At 37.6% G+C, this 13,002-nt stretch overlaps 3 protein-coding genes across 10 annotated transcripts; 1 reads left to right on the top strand and 2 right to left on the bottom strand.

Annotated features, from left to right (window-relative positions):
• Positions 1-935: 935 nt before the first annotated feature.
• On the bottom strand, positions 936-1,911 carry LOC107818054 (germin-like protein subfamily T member 2). Its single transcript, XM_016643974.2, has one exon. The coding sequence runs from the start codon at positions 1,792-1,794 to the stop codon at positions 1,114-1,116; it is 681 nt and encodes a 226-aa protein (XP_016499460.1). The 5' UTR covers positions 1,795-1,911; the 3' UTR covers positions 936-1,113.
• Positions 1,912-3,231: 1,320 nt separating this feature from the next.
• LOC107818051 (5-formyltetrahydrofolate cyclo-ligase, mitochondrial-like) lies at positions 3,232-7,655 on the bottom strand. Of its 4 annotated transcripts, none has more exons than XM_016643968.2 (7): positions 7,308-7,655; positions 7,073-7,212; positions 6,501-6,651; positions 4,297-4,338; positions 4,126-4,171; positions 3,824-3,894; positions 3,232-3,709 (listed from the first exon to the last, which is right to left on the bottom strand). In XM_016643968.2, exons 1-7 carry the CDS (start codon positions 7,540-7,542, stop codon positions 3,573-3,575), a joined length of 822 nt encoding a protein of 273 aa, XP_016499454.1. In that variant the 5' UTR covers positions 7,543-7,655; the 3' UTR covers positions 3,232-3,572. The 4 variants fall into 4 exon arrangements, with proteins under 4 accessions (XP_016499454.1, XP_016499453.1, XP_016499455.1 ...); XM_016643967.2 differs by having other exon boundaries at positions 6,501-6,660; positions 7,308-7,652; XM_016643969.2 differs by lacking the exon at positions 4,297-4,338 and having other exon boundaries at positions 6,501-6,660; positions 7,308-7,654.
• A 522-nt stretch (positions 7,656-8,177) lies between these two features.
• LOC107818048 (putative myosin-binding protein 5) lies at positions 8,178-12,996 on the top strand. Of its 5 annotated transcripts, none has more exons than XR_012708613.1 (5): positions 8,178-9,202; positions 9,668-10,519; positions 10,622-10,842; positions 11,167-11,326; positions 12,823-12,996. XR_012708613.1 is itself a non-coding variant. In XM_016643964.2 (4 exons), exons 1-3 carry the CDS (start codon positions 8,467-8,469, stop codon positions 10,825-10,827), a joined length of 1,797 nt encoding a protein of 598 aa, XP_016499450.1. In that variant the 5' UTR covers positions 8,178-8,466; the 3' UTR covers positions 10,828-10,842; positions 12,823-12,996. The 5 variants fall into 5 exon arrangements, 1 of the variants encoding a protein (XP_016499450.1); XR_012708612.1 differs by having other exon boundaries at positions 8,179-9,202; positions 9,665-10,519; positions 11,198-11,326; XR_012708611.1 differs by having other exon boundaries at positions 8,179-9,202; positions 9,665-10,519; positions 11,167-11,317.
• The last annotated feature ends 6 nt before the right edge of the window (positions 12,997-13,002 follow it).

Below are 13,002 nucleotides of genomic sequence, written 5' to 3'. Positions count from 1 at the left end.
AAGCATAGACCTAAGTCTTTTCTGAAGATTCTGATAATGTTTTCGTTTGTTCTTTTTTATTTTTCAATTCTTTGCTGTAGGGTCTAGGTAATGTGCAAGGGTTTAGGCATTTGCATTCTTGCATTGTCTCCGAGCTTTACCGTACTTATTCAATGTCATCAACTGGGTTAGATATGGAAATGAACGTCCCCGATCCTATATGCCTGCATAGCCTATTACAACACCAGTAGCATTTAGTTGATTGAGAGGTGCAACTTAACAAATATCCACATCATGGCCCGACCATTGGATAGCGTGGTTAATCGGTAGAAAGCCACATCAGCGTGGTTGGCTATATCTACTACAACCACAATAAAAACAAAACTCATTGTAATCCCACAAAGTAAGGTTTGGGCAGGGTAGTGTATACGCAAAATTTACCACCTTGTTAAGGTAAATGTGATTGGTTCTATTTGTGTTACAATAATGTAGTCTTTGCAGCATAGACTCAAAATCACTCAATTGCATGTTAAGTAGCACTATAGCAGTTGCTTTTATTTCTAAATCTTCTTTTGGATTTGTGACAGTAAGGATATAAATAGAGTAGCAGAGCCAGAGCCCGGTAGTCAATACATGAACATGTACCTCTGCCGGTTCTTCTGAATTTCGCTAAGAAGAGATGATGTTTTTCTTTTTACTTCCTTAAATCTTAATTAACAAGAATAGAATCTCAGCTGGCCTCCACCTTTTGTAGGTTTCATTAGCATAAATGCATATTTTGTTATTGCTTAAACTATAGTGAAACCAAAACTTGCAAAGTAGTACTAAATTATATGAGAAGTGATAGCGAATAACACACTGTATACGTCAAAGATATGGTGAAAAACAGCATGACTCTTATTTGTATGAGTAACTGCAAAGAAATCATTTGAGTACCCATATGTACACGTCCGTACGAAGAAGTAAAAATTCTTGTTGCTTTCTGCATTATTGATGATTACACAATACATACCTGGAGATGTATGAGGGACAAATACACAGCTAATACTTGAGAGCAAAAGTTAATATTTTACGCTTTTCTTTTCCATTCTGTTATTCAGCTGTTATAGCTTTTACTCCTGAGACAATGGAGTTTTAAGCACCAAATTTGGCCTTGATGCCATCAATGACACTTGTTTCAACTTGGAAGGTCTTAGTCAACACATCATTAGGAATGGGAGGTTTGGAAGCAAATAGTGTAGTTGGAACGACGACTGTGCCTGGCAAATGACTGTTAAAAGCTGTGAAGGTCAATGCCTTCCCCTTCCCAACATTCATTTGGAAATGCACTAGTCCTCGGGGTACCACAAACATCTGTCCTGCAGTCAAAACTTTGGAATAGAACATGTTGTCCGTTGTCACGAACCCAACAAAGAGTTTCCCCTTGATGACAACCCCGGACTCAGTTGCACGAGGGTGTGAATGGGGTGGATTCATCCCTCCCGGGGCATAGTCTACTCGATTCATTGAGAGACCTAACGTGTTCAAGCCTGGGAAAGAAAGAACATTTCCTGGGGTCACATTGAATCCAAATACATTGTCTGTGTTTCCCTCTTTGCTTAGACCATCAAAGAAGAAGTCATCCGAAGTAACTTGGGAAGCAGGCTTGCAAGGAAAACCGTTTAGAGATGTTGATGTGCTGTTCAGAATTCCAACACAGAAATCCTGCAGTGGATCAGGATCAGCTGAGTGAGAAGGAAACGGTAAGACTACCAGAATTATCAACAAGAATGTCACACGAATAGAAAACCCCGACTGAGACTTCAGGGCAGCCATTGTTTAGTGTTGTAGAATGAAACTTGATTCCAAGAATAGTGTGGCACTGTACTAATGGACAGGAGTTTAAGGGCTATTTATGCCTTGGCGTTATCTCATCTGCAAGAAGGCTACCTGCTAAAATAAAATCATATATACATAAAGAAAGGAAATTTAGTTGAGGTTAGTTGGCGCTTTGACAATAGATGAATGCAACGTTTCAACTTCTGTAAGGAGATGAAATAGTCAATCGAATTGCTGGTAAATCTTACTTGGGGATTACGACCTCTGTGAATTATTGTATCATTTGTCAAAGCAATGAATTGTTCAACTCCTTTTTAATCAGGTGGTTCATCCTAGCCCTTCCTATGGTATGACAAGCCAAATAGTGTTGAATCAGTCCTAAATTCCTAAACTAGGGCAGCCCGGTACACTAAGCTCCCGCTATGCGCGGGGCCCGGGGAAGGGCCGGACCACAAGGGTCTACTAAAGTTAATAAATCATGATTTGAACTAAATGCAATGCTCAGAGGCAGCCACACTTGTTTATCTTTCTAAACTATCAGGATAGAGCCAAGAGCTTCTGGAAGCTGCGCGACATTAGAACAACAGAGAAGCTCTAATATCTTTCAACTGGAATACTGGACTATTGCTAGGAAAAATGATCAAATTGGAGGAAAATGGAGTAGGTAAACCTACCCATGCCCAATATTTTTGTTAAATTGGCATACGACATAATCAACTAAAATTTAAATACTGGAAAAAGTCGTTTATTTGCCTGACATTGAGATCCTGAGGAAGAATTCAATCTAATGCTTCTCTTTTTCACCTGATCCTATATTCCTGATAAATTTTATTGGGAAGATGACGTCCATGTTTGTTGGAATATGACTTTTCCATAACGTAATTAGAATACCGCATGCTGCATGTAATGTAATCTATTTAATTTTTTTGACTATACCACGATGATAATGAAATTTGAAGAGTGACAAGTTATTGTATGTGGTAGATAGTAACACAGGAGATTAACTAATACACAGTAACAATAATATGTGGATGTAGTCAAAATGTTTGGTTGCTCGTATATTCAAATATAAGGACTTATAAACGATAGTACTACGTTCTGTTTTGAACCTGATAAAAGTAAAAATCCAACTGTAAGCACATCGCATACAGGACATTTGAGGGCCTTAGGTTGTATAACGATAACAATATTAACACGAGTCTCGTTTCCTTGGTATTGCATAATATTGAGTATGATCTGAATGAGATTGTCAACCACGTCCGACTATCAATAGGTGGGTTGGCAATGACAACCCATTTTGATCCGCCCAAATTCAGCCCTAACCGTCCATTTGCCACCCCTACAAGTCTCTAATATGACATGTATTCATTATCCCATTTTGGAGAACTCTGATACAGGGTTGTACCCCTTGCTGCCTACCCTAGAGATAAGGGATAATGGTAATTCATATATGCTACCACAAATAAATGGTTCAAATCAATTTATATACATGGCTACCAAACCTACAACAACAGATCATTTCATAATAATAACCTCTTCCTCCAGATGCCATTTCTCAAGAAAATAGAACAAGCCATTATCCTTGCCCATGACCGCAGTAGTATTATATGCTTGGATCAGAATTCACTAATCGAAAACAGCCTCTCTGCCTTTATAGGGTAGGGGTAAAACCTCTCTGGATCAGAATTCACTAAGGTGTGATTCCTTCCCCACCTCTTCGATGATGCTGTGACTGGGGATTCTCCTGAGGCTTTCATGTTTAAAAGAGCATCTTTTCAATGGCGTATCTCCAGCGCAGCTGGACTAATAGGAATCACACCGGAAGGTGATACAAGTGCGTCCACAAGAATATCATTTGGAGTTAGTGGTATAGTACCCTCATCCACTATCTGCACTGAATAACAAAGTGCAACTGCAATCCAAAGTGAAAAAGTCAATATAGAAAAGGAAAATTCGTTTACTGTGAACAAAGAAGATACAGCGAAATGGTACGTAATCCTGGAAAGAAGCAGACACAGAGACACACTTTTGAGAGGTTGCTTCCAATTCCGTTCCATTGCAAGCTCTTGATATCTTGACAAAAAGGTGTCGTAGTAACTATTTGTGTCAAACAATGAAAAACAAAGGATCATCAACAAGAGGACAAAAATGTAAAAGTGCAATCAAGAATGAACAGGTAAAACCATGTGACTACTCTTCTTATTTTGTTTTTCCTTTTTTTTTTAACAGGTCGCTCTTCTGCTTCCTTGTACGTTTTCTCTATTTATATTAACCAAAGCTGTTACTTCTGCAGAAGGGGAACTACAGAGACAAAGGGACAAAACCTACCCTCCACCGCGGCCCAACCGTCTTCCAGCTTTATCAAATGCAAGTCCTTCATAGGTGAGAGAGAGAGAGAGTGTAAATACATTATTACCAAAACCAATGTATTTACCAATGATTTCAAGCTTTGAATCATTTAGAGTTTCACAAGTTAATGACAAACATTAACGCACTTACCAGGTAAAAGAAACAAATCAACAGGCTCATTTGCGAACAAAACTGCAACGACAAAAAATCTTTCAATTACTACCATTAAGTCCACAATCCTTTTCCAATTTTCACCCTCGAAAGAGAACTCGACAGAAATAAATGTGTGTACCAACAAACATGTCCAAATATGAGCTACACATCAATCATAAGCAAGAAAATATATTCATAACTTGGTTACTATCTTGATGAAGTAGGTCTCAAAGACCAGCACCTTTTTTTTCTTTTTTCCTCCTTGTTGGATAAGCGGAAAAATTGACACTTCTTTCAACAACAATAGTACAATAAGAGAACACACCAGGAAAAGGTATCAATTTCAGAGATGCCAAAAGTTCAGCTGTACAAATGAACCTAAAGATATACTACGCTCTTTCATCTTGTACTAATGAACCTAAATCTGCTATGCTCTTTCCATTTGTATCAGGTATATTATAATCTTCAGAAAAGGGTCAAAAATACCCCTCTACTATCGAATATTGTTTAAATTTATCCTCCGTTATACTAATCGATCAAAAATGCCCCTGCCGTCTTACTATTAAACAAATATGCCCCCAAGTTAACAGAGAGGCCACGTGGCAGCCATTTAAGACATTTGGTTTTTATACTGACCCGACCCACTACCCGATACCCTCATACCAAAATCTGAACCCTAACTTTTTTGGTCCTTACTTCATCTCCTTTGTTGGAGCCTATTATCTGCAAATCTACTTGGAAAACTCAAGAAATGAAGGTCAATCTCTATCTGCACATCCACATTGGTAAATCCAAGAAAAGAAGGCTAAATCTCCATGAGAGTAAAAGAAATAATCTGTTTATATTTCTTATTATTCAGACCCACAAAGCTATAATATACAATGTCAAATCCCGAATTCCTCAAGTTATTGCCATTCTATCAAGCTCAAAAGATAACTCTTTTTTTCTTCTTTTTCCCCTCTAATTCCTTTCATGAGAGATGAAATTAAACCTTTAATTTATGTAAGCATTCAACTTTATCTTGATCTTTCTGCAGCAATGAGAGTTCAGTATTTGTTATGTCCGCCTCATAGCTCTTTGTCACTTTGTGTAATTGTCGAGACAAGGTAAATGAATAGGAGATTAAGATCTAAATGTGCTTTGTAACTTTTTGGAGTGGTATGGGTGAAGGTGGGTTTCTTTCTCACTGGTGGTGGCTATGGAGATGAGCCGAAGAGGTGAGGGAGGTGATGGTGGAGAAGAGGGTGTCGGCAGCAAGCTTCGCCGGCGACATAACAGGAAAAACTTCATAGGGATGTTGAATAAGGGTTTAATTTTTAGGGTCGGGTACCGGGTGTAGCAAATGGCCGCCACGTGGCCCCTCCATTAACTTGGGGCATATTTGTTCAATAGTAAGATGGTAGGGGCATTTTTTATCGATTAGTACCACGCGGAGGGTAAATTTAAACAATATTCGATAGTAGAGGGATATTTTTGACCCTTTTCCGTATAATCTTTGACGCTTCATCAATCAAAGCAACCAAAATTCTTTAATGCTTTCTCCTTTCTCATCCTGTTCAAGTGTTGCCTGTTTTAGACAAGTGTCTACTCACACCGAGGCACACACAAAGTGTATATCTAGACTATTACTTTGAATATGATTTCCTATAAAAAATTTGCCTGATAACCATGAGATTTTTTGTAGATGGGAAAAGTGTGTTGACAGAGCATATCCCATTAGTTCTAAAGACTAACTAGTTTGGCTGGGATTTATTACTAAAAGGAAGGGGCATACTTTCCTGAGGAAGCTGCTAGCAACTACTATGTAATTGTAACAACAAAAATGAGAACAAACAAAAAGGTTCCACTTTTAACACGAAACAGGCAACTAATGTAACAAGAGGCTTCCTATGCACCAAATAATTTATTCAATATGTGCATTTTAGGGAAGTTAATAAAACATAAAGAAAGGATTACCCTAACATAGTAACACCCGTAATAGAGTTTTCTGAAACAAACTTCCACAATTAAAGACAACTTCGAGACACAGAACGAAATTGCTCCTCAAAATTTTATGAATTACTAGAGGTTTTAACTCATTGAAATGTAACATGAAACAAGTTGATTATGTGCATTTTACCTATTGTTGCTGCAGTAAAAAAAGTTACAGCAGTGTGAAGAAAAAGAACTATTCAGTATTTACAAAGGAAAGGTAAATGTACCATCTTCACGTTCATTTCCATCAGCATCTACTGGAGCTGGTTCCAGAATGTCCATTGAATTTGCAATCAAATCATCAGTGCTTGAGATGTGAAGCATTCGCATGTTTCTGTTCCTATCCTCCACTCTTGGAACAAAAAGCTTCTTTTGCATCTGCAAATCCTGATCTTATTTGATAATGGGAAATGAGAACGAGAATTAAGGTCTATAACTAATAAAACACTTAACAATGAAGAGAGCAACACCAAGAAATTGTAACAATGTTGTCACCTAGTGCTTAATATTAGTGGAGAAGTACTTATGATATCCAATATATAGCACTGCCCATTTATCAATTAATCAATCAACTGCGACTCAATCCCAAACCAGTTCGTGTAACAGAGAAATTCCAGAGGTTCAATTGAATTCCCTTCCTTGCAAAATTATACTGTGTAAATAGAGAAAAAACTTTTTCTTGTTATATATAAATTGTTGAATCCCCTTTATGCACGAGAATTTTAGTATAGCAACAAAGGGGTTTAAATTTTTTTGAATGAATCATTTTGGCAAAGCATTTTGATGAGTAGGTACACACCTCTGGATGGCTTCCGAGAAAATGAGACATTATTTGGGTTGTATCTACTTCTCGCAAAGCACTAGAGCTTATGTAAGCACACAATCTCTTGCAAGCCTTAAACCATGGAGCTTCCATTACAATCCTTTGTATTGCTTCATCTAACCACTCGCATACAAATCAAAATTATTAATATACCTTCAAAGGGGAGAGAAATAATCAACTTTTAAATTCGTGTGTTGGAAAAAAAAAATACCTTCTTGGGATCTAAGGATGGGATCCATGGACTTGAGATCTCTTTTAACAACAGAACGGAGGGCCTTTTTCTGCTTGAAAATTGTTTCCAAATGGGCAGCGTCCGAACTGAAGTTCTTTTCTCCGGCGGCGCTCATGGTGGCCACGCCGGAACACGGTGAAGGTTGACGGCGGAGGATGGCGGAGCGGGTGAAGAAGAAGCGGGGGATGGATGCTACTGTCCAAGGATTGGTCATTTAATCGCCTGGTCGTGCGTGCACACATATCATTTATGTGTGCTCCTCCCGTTTCCAAATGCCCGCAGGTTTCTATACAGCAGCACGAGTAACACTTTGGATTAGGAAATAAGTAACCACAGCATTCGGTACTCTCCAAATATTATTCTTTTGAATAACGAGAAATTATTGATTTTCTTTTTTCAAAGTTACTTATCTTTTTACAATTTGTGAGTATTAATTAATGAGATGTTTAAAGAAAGATAACAGATAGTATATATAATACTCCTATGATTATAATTGCCGCTATTAAATATATTACTTAAGAATTGTGCTTGTGCAAAAAATATGTAATATGGATGATAGGAGTATGCCTATCTCGGATGATAAAATGTAATGAGACAGAATTTTTTATATGGATTACGAAACATAATACCTAGGAGTGATGGGTCACATGTAACTCGCACCGCTTGATTTATCATAGTTAAGTTATAAACTGAAATAATTATAGTATTGTATTAATTAATCATGGTTATTAGTTAGTTTTTTCCTTGGCGTGAGCACGATTGACAACCGTTAATTCAGTTAATTGATCCGCCAAGCACTTTCCTATTAATTAGTTGAACAAAAAAGAATGGTCATTTGGTACATATAGCTGGTATTCACAACACCATCCAATTTTTGGAAACATTTGTCTTAGGGAAACAGACTTCCTATCTTTCCTTCTTCACATTTACTAGAGAGAAATTAAGAGGAAGGTCATGATCTGGGGTTTACTCTACCTACCAAGATCATGATCTATCTCATTTCATCCCTATTCTTTTGAACCCTCATTTCTTCATCTCTTTCTTATCAACACCCCACTTTTTAAATTTTCACAGAGCACATTCTTTGTCTTGAATTTTGTTGGGTTGTTTTTATTAGACAAAAGTTAAGGTAAAAAGAATGGCTTCGCGATCTTTTAAGCGTTTGGTTGAACAGAAGATGGGGAGAGTTGGGGTTTTCTTCATATATGCTATTCTTGAATGGGTGATGATCATTATTCTTTTCATTGATGGCTTTCTTGCATTTTTCACCAATGAATTCGCTAAATTCTTCGAACTGAAAGTTCCCTGCTTGCTATGCACGAGAATCGATCACATTTTCATTAAAAGAAACTCCAGTTTCTATTATAATGATTCCATTTGCGAAGTTCACAAGAAGGACATCTCTTCCCTTGCGTATTGTCATGTCCACAAGAAGCTTTCTGATATTAGGAACATGTGTGAAGGCTGCCTTCTCTCATTTGCAACAGAGAAGGATTCTGATTGTGATAGGTACAAGTCATTAGTTGGGATTTTGCATAAAGACATTGATTGCTTTGTGGATGGAGATGATCAGAGAGTTTCCATAAAATCAGTGAAGAATGAAGATGAGGTCATCAAAACAGGAGCTGTTGTTATCCTGAGGTGTTCTTGTTGTGGGGAGCCTCTGAAATTGAGGTCTAAATATTTGCGGAACTCGTCTATAAATGAAAATATTTATTCTCAAGCTCCTGCCCCGTCTCCTCGATCTCCCTTGACAATATGGAGAAATGAGGAATCGCGCAATCTAGAATTGCCTCATTTCCGGTACACAGAGCTCAAGTTTACCTCAGAAAATGACTCGGACCTTCCAGATGATGAGGGTCACCAAAATGCAGGTACCTATTTATCTTGAGGATTTCTTTTGCTTCATGTTTTCTTCATTAACAGTGTTGTGGTGAAAGAAAAAAAAAGAACAATGAAGAAAGAGAAGAGCTCTTTCATCTTAACTTCTGCAACTTTTACAATTAGAGTATAAGTTCTATCCATTGTCGGTGTATATAACTTAAATCCTTACATTATTGAATGAATATGGTGTGTGTGTGTTTTGGGGGGGGGGGGGTTACAATTTTTTCCCTTTATCTGTCTTTGATGCTACGAGTTATGTTGTTAATTTTATGGTATGTTAGTGCTTGGTACTCGTTTTAAGAAAGAAAGAATAATGCAAGCAGAAGAAATGGTGGAATTGCAGTTGCAGAAAGCTTCTCTGAATCAAGAAGGATCTTAGCATCCACCACCTCATAGTTCACATCTCTTTGCATAGTTTATTCTACTTTATCTCTCTTTTTTCCAATGTGTAGCAGGTAGAGATGATATTAAAGCTGCTAGTGTCCCACTTCTACCAGATCCTGAGGACATACATGATGATTCTTGCAAAACCCCAAATTCTGCAAGAAATAAATTCTTTGGAATCCCATTGTCAGACTCAGCTCAAGCCAGTCCTAAGTGGCCTTATAGGCCCAGAAAATTGGGTGGTGATAAGAGTGAATTCATTTCAGATGCTAATGACACGAGTGCAGCAGACGATGACATCTTGCATCGCTTAAAGAGGCAGGTTCGTCTGGACCGAAAGTCTCTCATGGAACTGTACATGGAATTGGATGAAGAAAGAAGTGCCTCTGCTGTTGCAGCAAACAATGCCATGGCAATGATCACGCGCTTGCAAGCAGAGAAGGCAGCTGTCCAAATGGAAGCATTGCAATATCAGAGAATGATGGAAGAACAAGCAGAATATGACCAAGAGGCCTTGCAAGTCATGAAAGACCTAGTTTTGAAGAGGGAGGAAGAGATAAAGGTATTGGAGGCTGAACTCGAGACCTACAGGGAGAAATATGGACATATCAAGAAAGTAGGTAGTGAGGTCTGTGAAGTCGATGCAGATGATGATTATCAAGAGTTGAAATCTCATTCTGTATCATCCTTCGGTGAAAGATCAGACTGTGGCAGTCCTCGTGAAGTAGATCAAGATGGAGTAAACGAGCTCCATATTGAACGTCCTAGGGAATATGGAGAGGGAATTGTTGATCAATCAAACCTTGATTTTGAGAACGAGAGATCTTATCTACAGGGTTTGTTGACAAACCTTGAAAAGAAGATTAAAATACCTCCTGATGTTGAATCTCATGTGTTAGAGCCTAATGTTATTCAAGAAAGAGGTACATATGAGTCTTTGCTTCCCTGTTTATCATCCTATCTTTTTCTTTTCATTGTTGTTGATTATCAGACAATAGATACTAAAAGTTTGATAATGTTGTTAGGAAATGAGAATAAGGTTACCCTTACAAGAGAAGTGTCTCTAATCAGAGAGAGATTGAGAGCTGTAGAAGCAGAAAGTGGCTTCTTAAAACACGCGGCCATGACATTACAGAGGGGTGGAGAAGGAACAAAACTCTTGACTGAGATAGCTCAACATCTGCGGGAGCTTAGATACTCTGATACAGCAACAGGGAATGCAGATGCATGACTTTTGTCCAAAAAGGTGATTTCTCTTCTTCTTAGTTGTATATCTTTATTCTTGCTCCCAGAGGTACTAGAATTTCTTTAAAGGGGAGGTACTAGAATTTCTTTAAAAGGCGAGAATGAGAAAAAAATAGAAAGCTACATTAGTTGTGAATGATGTAAATTTTCTACAGATGAGTCTTCGAGAATCACAGAATCATTCATGCTACTTTTAGCTAAAAATTAAACTCCAATTATAAATTTATTGGTCGTGTTATCAGAGATCAATTTTTTGCTTTGTATGTCTCATGTCAATTGTCAGTTCCCTCATCACTTGAAGTTTAATGTTACTAGTAATCTGCAGGAGTCAGTTATGCAACAAGTGTTTTTTGCAGTTCTTTCTCCTCCTTTTCCTCTCTTCTTCCACATTAGGATGTACAGTCTTTGAAGGAGCCCTGAAGTTCCCAGCTTTGGCATTTCTCGGAGTTTAACTTCTCATTACTTAGAGCCTTGAGGTACTTCTGGTAATATTCTATTCCATGCTTGTATATTCACCGACTCCATCTTGGATTTTTAACTCAAAATATTGTACTAGTTGCACCAAAGTAGCACTAGAAATTATTTTGGAGAAGTAGCACTAGAAATTATTAGTTGCACCAAAGTAGCACAATCTGATTAGCCTTGATATATCATCGGCTTGTATGATTGGAAGAAGGGAAGAGCTTCTCCCACACTGTTTGGGTTGTTTGGTGTGGGGTATAATCCAATATCTTTCAAAAATTTGGAAGAAAAAAGGTCAAAGTCAATTTTAAGTGATGACATGTTGGAATGTGTTAATATCATTCTGCAGCACACGGAATAGAGGATCCAAAGAAATTGATTGCTTTAAACTTCACTTTCCTGATGAGGATTAAATTCAAGTGTAAGTTCGATGTATTCTTAAATTTAAGTGCTGAGTTTGAAGTAACTTTATAGGATAATCGCTACGGAAACATGTAGGTTAACTTAGGTTGGATTCTTATTGACGTATGATCATATTTTAAAGTAGTTTTCCCCTCATTCGGATTTTAGGAGTTGAGGATGGCTTATCGAAAACAACATCTTTACCTCCGTAAGGTAGGGGTAAAGTCTGCTTACACACTAGTCTTCCAAACCCAACTTGTAAGAATACATTTGGTATGTTTTTGTTGTTGAGTCGATGATGGCCCCATTTTTTATCTTTTTTATTTTTATTTTCTGAATGTAACATATTTTATATATAAGATAAAGTAACCCTTATCACAAAGATTGTGCTAACAGATTACAGAAAGTTACAACCCCCCTCCCCCCCCTCCCCCCCCAAAAAAAAAAGTGCAGAAGTCTTGTGGTAGTTATAAGGCCCAAATGATGTCCACTAGGGCTGTCAAATTTGGTCGAAGCCCAAATGACCCTCCCAACCCGTCCAAAGGTTGGGTTGGTCATTAACCCGCCCATTTATTGAAATCAGATATCTTGATCCAACTCATCTCAATCCATTTAAAGTTGGGCTGATTTTTAGCACAAATTGATCAATGATTAACTTTGTCAAAATATCTTAGAAATAATTTTTTTTGGGTTTGATATGTTGTATATGACCATAATAAAAGAAAAAAAAGTCTTATTTAGTAATTATACAATTCATAAGAAAACAACAAATATTAATTAAAATTTGGTAAGAGTTGGGCGCCGGGCTATGACCCAAATTTTAGTTCATCTTGACCCAATGCATCTCAGCCCAAATAACTTTTTACTGGTCGTTAACCTACCCGTTTATTGACTCAGCCCATTTTGACCCGCCCAAAATCAGTCCAACCCGCCCATTTGACACCCCTAATATCCACTATAGACTCTACATCTTCTGCAAGGGCTTCAAATCGATCAGGATTACCATTTTCCAATAGGAAACAAGAAAAATATAATATCTAACCTGTTGTTGAAAGGTATAAGGCTCAATATGTGAACACTTTGATCTCAAGGCAGTGTGTAATACTGCTTTTTGCAGGTGAAATTGGCTTGACCAGATAACTTTGAAATAATCCAGCAAAAGGCAGAATGGACTCACGGGAGGACTCCAATGAGAAACGAAGAAATAGTTTTGTTAAATGTAACGGTTATATATTTGTATGATATCCACCTCTCTTGACCTCTTGCAATCTATTTGAAATGAGTTGTTTCATCAGAT

The sequence above is a fragment of the Nicotiana tabacum genome, chromosome 4 (genome assembly GCF_000715075.1).
Source record: "Nicotiana tabacum cultivar K326 chromosome 4, ASM71507v2, whole genome shotgun sequence".
Taxonomy (NCBI): domain Eukaryota; kingdom Viridiplantae; phylum Streptophyta; class Magnoliopsida; order Solanales; family Solanaceae; genus Nicotiana; species Nicotiana tabacum.
Note: the sequence above shows the minus strand (reverse complement) of the source record. Positions and strands in the feature narration are given on the sequence as shown.